Source organism: Elephantulus edwardii, unplaced genomic scaffold (genome assembly GCF_000299155.1).
Source record: "Elephantulus edwardii isolate Elephantulus edwardi_28Jun2011 unplaced genomic scaffold, EleEdw1.0 scaffold00171, whole genome shotgun sequence".
Lineage (NCBI taxonomy): Eukaryota > Metazoa > Chordata > Mammalia > Macroscelidea > Macroscelididae > Elephantulus > Elephantulus edwardii.
In genome coordinates this window covers 5,409,023-5,423,382 of record NW_006399921.1, presented here as the reverse complement: position 1 = coordinate 5,423,382, position 14,360 = coordinate 5,409,023, and the positions used below count along the sequence as shown (strand labels likewise).

At 43.5% G+C, this 14,360-nt stretch overlaps 1 protein-coding gene across 1 annotated transcript in view; it reads left to right on the top strand.

Moving 5' to 3' along the window:
• POU2F3 (POU class 2 homeobox 3) overlaps positions 1-5,169 on the top strand; it is a 112,592-nt gene extending 107,423 nt beyond the window's left edge. Inside the window, exons 12-14 of the mRNA XM_006895635.1 lie at positions 2,488-2,554; positions 4,082-4,217; positions 5,130-5,169. Coding sequence (XP_006895697.1) covers positions 2,488-2,554; positions 4,082-4,217; positions 5,130-5,169 — 243 coding nt within the window. The remainder of the gene's footprint in view (positions 1-2,487; positions 2,555-4,081; positions 4,218-5,129) is intronic.
• Positions 5,170-14,360: the final 9,191 nt, after the last annotated feature.

Genomic DNA, 14,360 nt, shown 5'->3' with positions numbered 1-14,360 from the left:
ATTCCTGGAGCCTTATTTTTGGCCATGTCCTTCAAAGCAGCCTGAACTTCTTCTTTCATCACCATAGGCTCTTGCTCATATGTTGTTTCATGAATCAGTGTAGAAACAGATATTCTAGGCAGAAGAAACTGGCCTGAGACTGGGGTGTGTAGGGAAGAGGAAGTCTGGGACAGGCTAGAATCCAGGCAGTGAGACAGAGACAGTGAATGTGGAGGCTGGAGTGGCTGGCCGGCAGGCAGGAGCTGGATAATGCAAGGTAACTGAGGCGATGATAAGAAAACTGGGTCAAATCCGAAGAGCTTTGCAATCTTCAAAGATAGGGCTCAGTTGACAACAGATGAGAATGAGGTTCTTGCTGGGGGCCAATCCCAACCCAGGATGCCAGCACAGAGGTAAGTGGCAGGAAGTGTTAGGGAGCTAGGAAGGACCCTCATTCCTTATCATTCCTTCAGCATGTGTACTGAGCACCTGCCAAGGTCTAAGCCCTGTCGTAGGCCCTGGACTCGCACATACACTGGCATGCTTCTACCCTCATGCAGCTTACATTCTAGTGGAGGAGTCATTACACTAGTTTTTGTGATAGTGTCACGAAGGGGGAGGATAGTGTACCACCAGGGAGATTACAAGGAGCAGCTGACCTATTCTTTAATTGCTTCTTCTCTCACTGCCTTCAGCTTGGATCCTTAGCTGCCTCACTAGCAAAACAATTTTCTGATTCTTCTATATTTCTAATTCCAACCTTACGAGTTGGACATAGTTTCTTCTGCTTCTGATAGAAAATTATCTCCAAGACATAGCCTTAAGCGGATAAATAAATAAAAAGACAAAACAGTGCAGGCCTCTGTGGGCCAAATGCCACCATCTTTATAAAAAGGAGGAAAGACAGAAACACATGCTTTCATATGCAACAGCCTGTCTCTAAAAGGAAATAGAAGCTGGTCACAGTGACTGAATACATTCTTTAAAAACAACAACAAACTTAGTGGGTGTGGCAGCCAGGAAAGAAAGAGGGAGGAAGGTTATTGATAACATCTCCTGCCACCCTCCCTTTCTCCCCTGTGGTGACCCACACCCATCTCCACCCTTCATGGGCCCCCAGCCTATTGAGGACTCATTGTAAAAGGAAAGGAAAAAGAGGTGAGAACCACTGCTGATTAATTAGAAATGAGTGCATGCTCCATCCTGTTAAAATGGGCGTTCCACATTGTCTGCCTGGGGAGGGGGATACCAATATGAGTACAGCTCTCTGGACAAAACTTCCTTCTCTGGCTTTTGGAAACATTGAGAGATCCCCTTAACCCCTTCCCATCCACCCCCCCTCCCCCAGCCAACCTGAGAGGATAAGGAAGAGAGATAGTCTTCAGGGTTCAGTGCAAAGAAAGATTTTACTAACATCTAGAGCTACACACCAGGAGACACTTCCATCAGGAACGAAGGCCGTGAACGCTTTACAAGCTGGGACTATTCATCAGGCCTGGGGTTGGAAGATTTATGGACATCTCATGAAATATAAATGAAAAAGTAAATGGAATGGAGGCATCCCTGCTATTTTACACATGAGGACATGAAATCTTAGTGGGTTAACTAACTCGCACAAAGTCATAGTAGTAGTCTGTGGTACAGGCAGGTTTCACACCTGGATCTGTGAGGCTCCAGGGCCCATTCCTTCTGTATCATCTTGCAATAGGATAATAGCACCAAGCAGATAGTTGCTGGACCACGTAGATGGCTACACACCGTCATCCATCCCAGTGGATGACGCCATGAGACAAAATGAAATATTTTTGAAAGCTCAGCGTTTCCCCTACCTCTGTAACGTCCATGGCTCCGTCCATAATCAGCCAGGCTGGGGAGGTTCAGAACAGGACCACTGGGGCAGGCCACTCTGCAGTCCTGAGCAGAGGCAGATTCTTTTTCAGTTGCTGTGGACTTGATTCCAACTCATGTCAACCATATGTGCCAGGGAAAATTTGTGCTCCATTGAATTTTCAGTGACTGTTTTTCTCTGGAAAAGATAGCCAGGCCTTTCTTCCAAAATGCCTCTGGGTGGATTTGAACTGCCAACTTTTTGGTTAGCAGTCAAGTATGTTATCTGCTTACACTACCCACAGATTCCAGGATTCATATAGGAAGGCAGAAATGGCAAGTGGAAAAGAGGCAGGTGGTAAGCAGTCATTTACGAAAAAGCTTGCTCCTGTCATTGTCTGAGCCCTTGAGCAAAGCAGGGATAAAACAAAGCCAGGTTATACACAAGATGGGGTGGAAAAGGGAATGTCACAGCACCAGGGTATGGTGGGCAAGGCCCAGGCAGGGCTGGATGCTTGGCCTGGAGGCCTTCCTGTAAGGGAGGATGGAGTGGAGGTTGGTGTTCAGAAACCATCAGCCAGGCCACACGCTGGCTTCTGTAGAATCTGGGGCCCAGCATCTTGGGCACAAGATAGGAGTGGGGAGTAAGATTGGAATTTACAAACTTCTGTTGTTTTTCAGGTTTCTCCCTCGGGCTCCCTGGGTCCCCTTTCTGTCCCTCCTGTCCACAGCACCATGCCTGGAACAGGTAAGCTTTAAAATGAAGTTTCTGAATAATGCCATAAGTCCCTGAAACAATGTGATAGCAGATCTGAAAGGCCTCTCTACCTATATCAGCATTCACTCTGTGTACTTCAAAGGATCACAGAATCTGTCCTGGGAAGGAAGGGTCTGGGATCAAGGAAGTTTGGGGAAAGCTGAGCAAACAATGTTTAAACATTAAGTGCTTATTTGTTTGTTTTTATTTAATTATAGTGTTTCTCTGCACACAAGTGTATTTATTATACATTCCTAAATGAGCTATAAGTCAGGATGAAGGAAGCCTGGGTCCTCCACATCAATTTTACACAAAAAGTTATATTTTCAAAAAAAGTACCTACAGCATTTCAAAGACCTGGATGCATTGACCACATATCTAGCTGTGCTCAGGAGAATCTCATTTAATTATCAGTGCCCTCACTTCTACTCTTCAAAGTGTCTTAACTCGGATAGTAAATATACCTTGGGCACATGGCCAGGAGAGACTAGTCCTTGGAGAAGGACATCATGCTTGGAAGGGTGGAGGGGCAGCACAGGAGAGAAAGACCCTGGACGAGATGGATTGATACAGTAACTGGGGCAATGGTGGTTAATATGTCAGAATTAGTGAGAATGGTAGGGTTCAGAGATGCTGTACATAGGAGTCACTAAGGGTTGAAGGCAACTCAATAGTACATAGCAGTAACAACAAAGTATCACCCTATCCATAGAACGAAGCTCCCTGGGTGCCGTAAATTATTTGCACTCAGCTACTAAGTGAAAATTTGGAGGTTTGAACCTGCCTGACAGTGCAGTAGAAGAAAGCCCTGGCAATCAGCTTCTGAAAGGTCACAGCCTTGAAAGCCCCATGGAGTGCAGTTCTGCTCATCAGGAGTCAGGATCAACTCAATGGCACTGGACTTTTAGTTATTCACAGAACATGGGGAATTCCCAACATAGAAATTCCCTTTAGTCCAAACTTCCCATTATATGGAGTAAGAAAATGAGTTTCAGAGAAGTGAAGTGAAGTGGCCACAGCCACAGAGTTGTGCAGTGATGTCCTGGCAAACAGACTCAAGCATCTTTGCTTTTAGTTCAGAGCTCTTTCTAGTACCATGTGCCTTTACTCAGGAAACAGGGAAAGTCAGGGGTTGGTCTGTTTCTTCTCTTCCTTTCTAAGGCTTCTTGCTTTCTTTCTGCTCTCACTCCTGCGTCTGGGGCTGTCTGTGCCTGACCCAGGGTGTGTCCTGAGGTAGATGATCTTGGCGTGCATTCTGCTTGCGTTTGGCAAGCCTCGGACTTGCAGAACCAGCTGTGCCACTCTCTAGGGCCTGAGCTGTAGAGAGCATTGCAATGAGAGCTGCTGGGTGCAGTGCTGATGCTCACATGGCAAGGGATAGGCAGATGGTAGGGCAGGGAGGGGGGCCATGTGGGGATACACCAGGGAATTCAAGTGTCTGCTGGGCAGTGGCAGAAGGTTGCTGGACCCAGCAGCACTATTTGCCCTTATGTTTGCCTCTCCTTGTTTTATCCTCAGTCACGTCATCCTGCTCCCCTGGGAACAACAGCAGGTCTTCGTCTCCTGGCTCAGGACTCCACCCCAACAGCCCCACTGCCTCTCAAAATAACTCAAAGGCAGCTGTGAACTCTTCCTCCAGTTTTAACTCTTCAGGGTAAGATGGAGACCAGGCTGTGGCTATCCCAGCAGGACCAAGGGGCATGTGAAAAACTGGATCAAGACTTTGGAGAAACTCCTCACAGGGCTGGATGGGAGGATTAGGGTAGCTTGGGGAGGATGGAGGAAAGAGCCGCCAGTCCCTGTTCTGTGTCCCTGGGGAGGGGGGATTTAGATGACAGCTTCAGCTAGTGAGCAGTCCTGGAAAGGAGCTGATGTCAACAAAGCCAAAATTTCCATCCCCACTTTGAGGGTGGAAATTTCCAAACACTCCTGTCAGAAAGGGCCAGTCCTTCGCTGGACTTCGGAAGGCTCCACTTGATGCCAGAAACCCAGTACTCCTGAATGTTCTACAACAAGCCTAGCACTTCAGTGCAAAGACACTGTGAAGGAAGGGAGCTACTGTCCTCCAAGTCCTCTCAGGGGCAGCTGTTCCTGGGCCTCAGCTCACGAACCAGTGCATCTGCTCTAGAAGCCAGTCTCAGAGCTGAGGCCCCAAGAGCGTCCATCCTATTTCAGAGAAAAACTAATTCTAAAGTAAGCAAGGGGGTTAAAGCCTTGGGCTTATCAGGTCAGATGAATCCACTTGTTCAAACCAAGACAGTCCAGCAAGACAGCCAGTTTTGGAGATCGACTAATTACAGCACAACATCTCCCTCCCCTCAAAAAGGGAATATCATAGAATATAAATTGATAGCTTTTTGCAAATGTTTAAAAGGAGATTAATATACCATGAAATCCACCACTTTAACATGCACCACTCCAGTGTATTTTAGTCTATTCACAAGGCTGTATACCCATCACCATTCTGATCCCAGAGTATTTTCACCATCCCTTGATCATCACTTCCCTTTCGTTCCTTCCTCACATGACTAGATTCCTGATTGACTTGTTTCTTCCTTCATTCTAGATCTTGGTACCGATGGAATCACCCTACCTACCTCCACTGAGACCAAAAATGTTCTCCTACTCCTCTTGGCTCTGTACTGTCCCCCCAGAAGGGAAGGGAGCCCTGCCTTCTGGTGGACAGACTGATTTAAGAAGAGTGGAGGAGAAGCCTCACTCCCAGTGAACCCACACTCTTGCCTTCTTCAGAAGCCTCCTGAGATCCAATCTGTGACTGAACCATGTGCTGACTCTTAATGCTCTTGAAATACAGAGATCTCCTCCTAGGAGTTTGCCCATTTCACCTTCTTTGTGTGCCCACCTTCTCATTCTAAATCTGTTTAGACAGCTTCACTGTGGCAATGGCCTTTCAGAAAAAGGACGTCATCTTTGCAACTCATCTAGGGGCTTCTGGGGAGGGCCATTTGTGTGGTGTGTGAAACTACCAGAAGGGGATATAATGGTTTTGACTCTGAATGTGGCCACATCCCTGAGGTGGTGGTGTTAGGTGCTGTTGAGTCAAGTATGACTTATAGCGATATGAACCCTGTCCTACCCTGTGGCAACCTCACAGTCTGACAAACACTAGCCCAATCCCTATTCTGATCCCAAAATCTGTGAAAAGATTGGAATCTGATATCTCCGTCAAAGCTTTGGTGTTGTCTCTCCTCAGCAAGCATTTCTGATGAAATCTTCATTTCATCTTCTCATTAACTTTGTTCCTAAAACCAAACCCATTCCCTGGTGTGGTCTCTCTCTTCCTTTTTACAGAAGGCTGAGCCCTCTGAGGTTCCCTGGGTACAGTTCTCTGCCCACAGGTGCCTTCTGTCTGCTCATCTCTGTCCAGAATTTGGGGGCACTTGTGCTTCTCTCTCTTTTCATATTTTTCCATATTTTGTCCTTTCCCCACCCCTTCTCTCTGCTGCAGAAGGAAAAACACAAAAGCAAACACAATTACAGTGGGAAAATACTTGTATATAACCCTTTCCTTTTTTTTTTTCATTCTGTTCTCTCCATGTGGAGTTTTATAACAACATGTTTAACTCAGGTGTGATTTTTGAAGACATCTCTGTAATATTTTATCTTCTTTTTAAAAAAGAAAGAAAAAAAAAAAACCTACCAAAGTGTGTAATGCTGTGCTAGCTTCCACAGAGTTCCCACATGGGTTGGGGATCTTTGTTGAGTTCATCGGGAACATATTTCTAGATTCTTTGTCATGAATTGATTTGTCTCCCCAAAATATATGTCGACTTGGCTGGGCCATTATTCTCAATGGTTTAGCAATTATGTAATGATATGATCTGACATTTATATAATGATGTTATTGTCCCCATAACATGATCTGACGTGACCAGCCAATCAGTTGTAAAAGAATTAGTGTGGGATGCAGTACTTAGGTCACAGACCTGATCCAGTGTAAGGGGAGCTTCTCTGGGGTATGGCCTAAATCACCTTTTATGCTATAAGAGCTAAAAGGAGAGAGAAGCAAGCAGTGAAAGAGGGATTCAACTACCACCAAGGAAAAAGAACTGGAAGCACAGTGTGTCCTTTTGACCTGGGGTTCTTGTGCTGAAAACCTCCGATACCCTGGAGAATACTTATGCCAAGATATGTGGAGATCTCCAAGGGTTCTCACAGGTACTAATGGAGATAAAGACCTTACCCCAGACTTGACAGAGAAAGCCTTCCCCTAGAGCTGGTGCCTGGATTCTAACTGTGAGAGAATAAACTTATGTTGTGAAAGCCATTCATTTGTGGTATTTCTATTTTAATAGCCCTAGGTACTAAGACAAATCTCAGCACCAAAGACGGGTGCTACACAAACAGATATGAAAAATGTGGAAGTGGTTTTAGAATTGGGTAATAGTTAAGGCTGGAAGAGTTTTAAGGTGCCTGACAGTAAAAGCATGGACTTAGATTGCCTTGAAGAAACTTTTGGTGAGATTATGGACATAAAAATCTATCCTGATGAGAGCTCATAAGGAAATGAGGAGAGCTATAACATGGAAGGTGTCATAGGTGATGAGAAGCAGGAGCAGAGAAATGGTGACAGCAAAATTAGAAGACTGGTGTGAGATTTTGTGAGAGACAACCCACAGAACAAGAGAGCCCAGTGCCTCATGATAGAAGGCTTCCTGGTGCAGAGTCCTGACTCTGGTCATCTGTCAGCAAACCTAGACCATCTGATCCACAGAACAAGAAACCTGAGCACCTTCAGACCTATTAGTGGAATGGGCCATTCCTGGCCGCTTAATGGTAACATTAAAGAAGTATCTTGCCCAAATAGGACAAGAGGTTAGCCTAGTCCACGAGGCCAGAGGGGGCAAGGAGCCTAGAAGCCAGGAAGCAAAAGTCAAAGAGACAAGAAGTGTAGGAAACAGCGCTGTCTCAGTCTCATAGGGTAGAATCATGATCTTTGGGGTTTGAGGGATGGGGCCATGACCTTCTGGAGTTCCAGACTTAGATTTTCACCAACTTGATTCCAAGAGGTAAGGATGCTCTTCACAAGTGCCAGGGAGATTGGGCTGAAGCCTTTGGTTAAAGCTGAGGAATTGTCATGTCGCAGGGGCAGAAGGTTGAGGCCTCCTGGGAATGAGAGTAGAGTCACCATTCAGTTGGACTTGGAGAAGGAGAACACCCAAATCCAAAAGGTTAGAACTGCTGACTACCACACCACCCCCATTCCTCAGTGGGTTTGGAAAGTAAACCTGAAGCCCAGGGCCAAGGAGCTTCCCCATGGGAACGGAGAACATGGCTAAAACCCAGAGGCTGGAGGCAGGCCCATCGGAGAACAGAGGGCATCGGAGAACAGGGGCTTTCCAAGCCTTAAGAGCGAAGGTAAAAATCATTCTGCTGGATTTTTCACTTGGTGTCTATTATCCCTTCCTTTCCTCACATTACTCCCATTTGTAATGGAAATGTCTGTCTTACACCTGTTGGGCCACTGTACTTTGGAAGCAAATAATGTGTTCTAGATTTCTAAGGCTCACAGACAATGAGGAATTGCCCAGCGTAGATTTAAGACTTTTGGGATGATAAGATGTGCTTTAGATAAGGTAAGGACATTAATTTGATGGGGAGGGCCAAAGAGTGAAAACTAATGGATTGTGTCCCTTCAAAATACAGGTCAGCTTATCTGAGCCAAAACTCTCGGTGGTTTGGCAAATACATAGTGATGTATTCATCCCTATGATGTGATCTCATGGGAAAGCCAATCAATTGTAAGGGGATGAGAGTAGGATGCAAACACTTACTCTGGTAATAGTCCCGATGTGGTATAAGGAGAATGTGGCATGCATCACTTTTTAGATTCTGAGAGATGAGAGGAGTGCGCAGAAAAAGAAGGCTCTAAGTACCATCAAGAAAGAAAACGATGGAATAGAACATATTCTTTGGACCCAGGGCTCCTGTGCTGAAAACCTCCTAGACCCTGGAGAAGCTAGATGCCAAGGCATATGGATATTCCCAATGGCTACTGGGCCCAAGGATATTAAATGACACTAGGACCTTCCCCCAAAGCTGGCAGAGAGAGAAGCTTTTTCCTAGAGCTGGTTGGCATCCTAAATTCAGACATCTGCCCCCCTAAACTATGAGAGAATAAATGTGCGAAAGCAAACTACTTGTGATATTGCTGTTCTTACAGCAGCAAACAATAACTGAGACAGTATCCTTCGTGGGCATGTATGTAGAGGTATAACATGAAGCCATTCCAGAAATGGCAACTTTTAAAAAACATGTTGCATATTAAGGAAAATCCCAAGGTTCAAAGGAATCTCTGTTCCTAAATAAATTTATATAGTGATGATAGAAAATATTCAAAAGTGTTTCAAATGTTTTTTTTTGTCTCATTAGTGCATATGCACACACACATGCCTTGTTTCTTGTTTACTCAAGGATGTCAGAGCCTGCCCTTTTCTGCAGTAACGCTGGCTATCTTGACACATCTTGCTCAGGTGAGTAGTCAAAGTTCACCTCTCCTATCTAAGAGATTTCATTCATTTGCACATGGCTTTTATTTATAGAAGAAATAAGCGGAATTGTAGCCTAACTGTTCAACATCCAATAACTTCTTTTTTTCCCCAACATCCAATAACTTCTTATGATCATGGATTTGACTCAGTTGCTGAACAGTCTCACTTAAAAGTGAGCACAGATTTGCCTTTCCTGTCTAAATGATTCCATAAACTCCCAAATCCAATGAAGTTTGTTTAGATTTCTCAGGATTTAATTAGGCACAAGAGAACCAAGAATAATGACAATAATTGTCAAGGAAAAAATAAATGGATAAAAGATTGTTAATGTTGCTTTTAAAATAATATTTTCATACTTATGGTTGATTTAAGACTAGTGTGATCAGCTATGAGTTTCCAAGACTGTAGTCTTGTGTCTAGGGAGGATGCACTTGGTCCCAGGGCTACTTACTCTCTGCCCCATCTTTTCAGGCTCAGCATACCACCTTCACGTGATTCTCTAGAAGAGTCCCAGATACTGAACATGGTGACTTTTCCATTTCTCCTAGTCTCTAATTAGTTCTTTGTAGATGAATATAAGGCTTTTTTTTCTGTGTTCCCCATGCCTAGGGACCTCTAATGGCCTAGTGGTAAGGAACAACACTGCCATTCCAAAGGCAGATGATTTGGATTCACCAGCTGCTCCACAGGATAAAGATGAACAGTCTTCACCTGTCCAATTTATAGTCTCTGAAAACACACTGGAGGGTCATTTATGAGAACTTGACAGCACATAACAATATCTCCTTGCCTAACATTGTGACTCATTATTTTTAAAAGATGAATCCCTTTCTTTTCCCCTGTAAATACTTTCCAATACCCTTTACTGAGAGAGCTCTCATGGCATAATGGTAAGAAATTGTACTGCAATCCCAAAGGCACATGGTTTAAAACCATGCTGCTACATGGGAGAAGGATGAACAATCTCCTGTGTGATTAATGGCCTCTGAAAACCCACTGAAGGGTCAGCTATGGGTCAGTTCCAACTCAATGGTACACAACAACAACCTTCAATGAGCTAAGAGCTAGGAACACAGAATATACTGTCCATCAGTAGGAGATTCTAATCCCCAGGGGGCGCTATAATCTTGGTGGCTGAGTGCATTCCTTTAGTAGTAATATGGCTTTATGTTCATACTCAAATCAGTCTCAAATTAGTCATGTCACCTTGGGCAATTTCCTTGACTGTTTTATGCCTTAGTCAATATCTTATCTCTAAAATGGGGATAGCAATAGTACTAATACCATAGAGTCACTGTGAGTGTTAAGTGAGCTAAAAATACATAATCATTCTTGGAACAAGTACAATATGTATCAACTATAGTAACAGTATAGAAGAATGCTGAATATCTCATGGACTGCCAAAAGAATAAACAAGTCTGTCTTGGAGGAAGTACAACCAGAATGCTACTTAGAGCCAAAGATGGTTGAACTTTGCTTACATACTTTGGGCATGTTGTTGGGAAGGAACAGCCATTGAAAAAAGATCATTCTAATAAAGGGGGAGGGTCAGGGAATGAGGAAGACCCTTATCAAGAAGGAGTGACTGTAAAGATGGGCTTGAACATATCATAGATGTTTGCGATGGCATAGGATAGGGTTCAGGGTTCAGGGTTATTGTTCATGGGGTCACTGTAAGTAATAGTCGACTTCATGGCATCTAACAACAAAAGCAACAAAGTATGATTAGTATTGTCATTGCAATTGATACGGAGAAATTTTCTGGAGGATGCCTCTGTGGACAGAGATTTGATTTGGTGAGACAAGGGTAAAGAAATTTAATTTATTAAACTGACCACTTGCACATTAATTTAATCTCAGGTAACAAAGCTTGAACCTGGAGCCCCAATCACCTGAAAATAAAAGCCAAATAAACACTTCACTGGAAGAACTAGCCCTTTTCCTATTCCTTTAGCTTTAAGACCCTTGGGACTTTTTTCATTCTACTCTTTCATGGGAAATAGTGGCAGCGAAAAGGAATTCCTAGATTCAGACACTAAAAAAAATATCTAAAGTAGGAAGGAGGTCTGGTGACTTAGTCCACAAAGAGTTGCTCTGCAAACCCAAAAACGTTGCCCCTCTGGTAGTTTGAATCCACCAGTGGCTCTTGCAGGTGAAAGATGGGCAATCTACTCCTGGCTGATTTACAGTCTTAGAAACCCAATAGAGGTCAGCTATTGTCAGTTCTGAACTACATAAAGTCAGGCACTAGAAGAAAAAACCAGCATTGTGATAAAAACAAATAGGAAAAGTGTTCAGATTTGCATTATAGATAAATGCATCTTTAGTCTATCCTGTCTATTCTAATATCCTTGAAACAGGCTGTCTCTTCCATTTCATCTGATTGTACTTGAGTCTTCTCAGAACAGGATTCTCAACTGGAGTTACATATTGAAATCATCTCAATATCTTTTAAAAATATTGGCTAACTGTGTACCAAACAGATTCTGGTTTACTTTGTCTAGAGTGTGGCCCAAGTATTTAAATTTTATTTACTGTGGTTAAAAATATATAATAGAAAATTTATAATTTTAACGAATTTCCAAGAGAACAAACAAGTATGTCTTAAAGGAAGTGCAACCAGGGTGCTTCTTATAGGTAAGGATGGTGAAACTTTGTGTCACATACTTTGGGCATGTTGTTAGGAGAGGCCTGTCCTTGCACAAATACATAACGCTTGGTGTGCAACAAGATTTGAGACAAGCAAGACTTGTGGCCACAAGGCTTGACGGATACTGGAGCAAGGTCTAAGTAGTGAGACCTTGGTGAGACTATGGCATTCGTGTGGAGAAACTACAGCAAGGTTTTACCTGAAGCTTCTTACTTTTGTTCTGGCCACAGTTAAAGGTTTTGCTATTCCTGCCTTTGATTAAGGAAGGAAAAGCTACTTGCTGAAATGAAACCAGAGCCTGGACTAATTGAGGAGTTGTGCCTTAGAACTGTTCGACTAAATCCTGTACTTGTGAAATATTATTTGCCTCTGCCCACCCCTCAACTTACTTCTCTAATAAACTCCATTCTTATTACCAAAAAAAAAAAAAAATACATAACGCTTGGAAAAATGGAGGGTAAACAAAAGAGTAGCAGACCTTCTATGATATGGATTAACACAGTGACTGTATCAATGGGGTCAAGTATATATCAGAGATGATGAAGATGGTACAGCATAGAGCAAGGTTGAGATCTGTTATTCATAAGGTTGCTATGAGTCATAGCCCATTTGATGGCACCTAAGAACAAGAGCCCTCAGTTTTGGAACACAGCTACTTGGCCTGGAAGAGATTTATATTTCTTCCCATTCCCAAGAAAGGTGATCCAACATAATATGGAAATTTTTAATATCACATGCAAGAAAAAATCTTCCTGCAGATCCACAATTCACACAGTTGTTATAATTGACCTGACAGCACCTAACAAGAACCACCCCCACTCCTATCCCATCCCACAATGGCACAGGATGCTAAATGCTGGCTGCTCACAAAAAAGTTGGTAATTCATATCCAATAACCGCCCTTTGGGCATTATTATTCTTGCTGCCACTGCATGGATGAAAAAATAAAGGCAGAGAAAAATAAAATAACTTGCCAGAGGATGCACAGTTAGTGGTTACAGAGGTTTACTTTTTCTTAATTCTTATGCCACAGTTTGCAAATGCATTTGACTGTGTGGATCACAACAAATTGTGGCTAACACTGAGAGGAATGGGAATCCCAGAACACTTGATTTGCAAAAATCATGCAAAATCTATACTTAGACCAGGAAGCAGACATCTGAACAGAGCAAGGAAACACTGCATGGTTTAAAATCAAGATGCATCCTGTCTCCATACCTTTTCAATCTATACTGAAATAGAACAGATTATTCAGGAGGCTAGGCTTTATGAGGAGGAATGTGGCATCAGGACTGGAGGAAAGCCTCATCAACAACTTGCATTACGCAGATGAAATTGAAGAGGACCTGAAGCTTCTGCTGCAAAAGGTCAAGGGCTGGAGTCTCCAATATAGGTTGAAGCTCAACATCAAGAAGACAAAGATTCTCACTACTGGGCTGACTGGCAGCATCATGATAGAAGGAGAAGAGATTACAATTGTTATCAATTTAATCTAGTTTGGATCCATAATCAATGCTCTTGGCACCAGGAAATAAAAAGACAAATTGCATTGGGAAAATCTGTTGTCAGGGACCTCTCCAGAGTGCTGAAGAGCAATGACATCAGTCCAGAGACTGAGGTGCACCTGATCCAGGCCTTTATCCTCACAATTACTTGCAATGCATCTGAGAGCTGGACAATGACTAAAGATGACAGAAAAATAATCAATGCCTTTGTGTTGTAGTGCTGGAGAAGAGTATTTATTGAACATTTCATGGACTGTCAAGAGAATCAACTGTCCTGGAGAGGATGAACCCAAGCTGCTCCTTGGAGGTAAGGATTTTGAAACTGTCTCATGTACTTTGGACATGTTGCCAGGAGGGACCAGTCTTTTCCTTGGAAAAAGAGATCATGCTAGTAAAGGTTGAAGAGTCAAGTTGTGAGGAAGACCCTTGATAAAATGGGTTGACACAGTGACCCGGGTTAATGGGAGCGGATGTACTGGAGTCTGAGATTAGCTCAGGATAGGGCAGGGCTCAGAGTTCTTGTTCATAGGTTTGCTATGAGTCATAGTTGATTCCATGGAACATAGCAACAACAATACTTAGGCTAAACTACCAAATTGGTAATATGGCTGAAATGAAAATGAATAACATTGAACCTTCAGGCATTCTCCCTGCAAATACTTTCATGCCTGCTAGTTTCACAATTAGACTGCAAATAGAAGAGCCAGCCGACTGTCTGAGAACGTGTCACTGTGTCCAGGAGTAGTACAAGTATGCAGTAGGTGTTCAAGAAATGTCTTGTTGTTGTTGTTATGTGCCGTTGAGTTGCTTGCGACTCGTAGCGACCCTATGTACAACAGCCCTAAACCTTGCTCTATACTGTGCCAATCGCACTACCTCTGACACACCCATCCCGATTACCCCAGTCACTGAATCAATCCATCCCATAGATGGTCTTCCCCTCTTGAGTCGTCCCTCCACCATCCCAAGCATGATGTCCCTCTCCAAGGACCTGTCCTTCCTTGCAACATGCCCAAAATATGTCAGACGAAGCCCCAGAATCCTTGCCTCCAAGGAGTAGCCTGGTTTAACCCTTTCCAGGGTGAATCTGTTTGTTTTCTTAGCAGTCCATGGTACACTCAATACTCTTC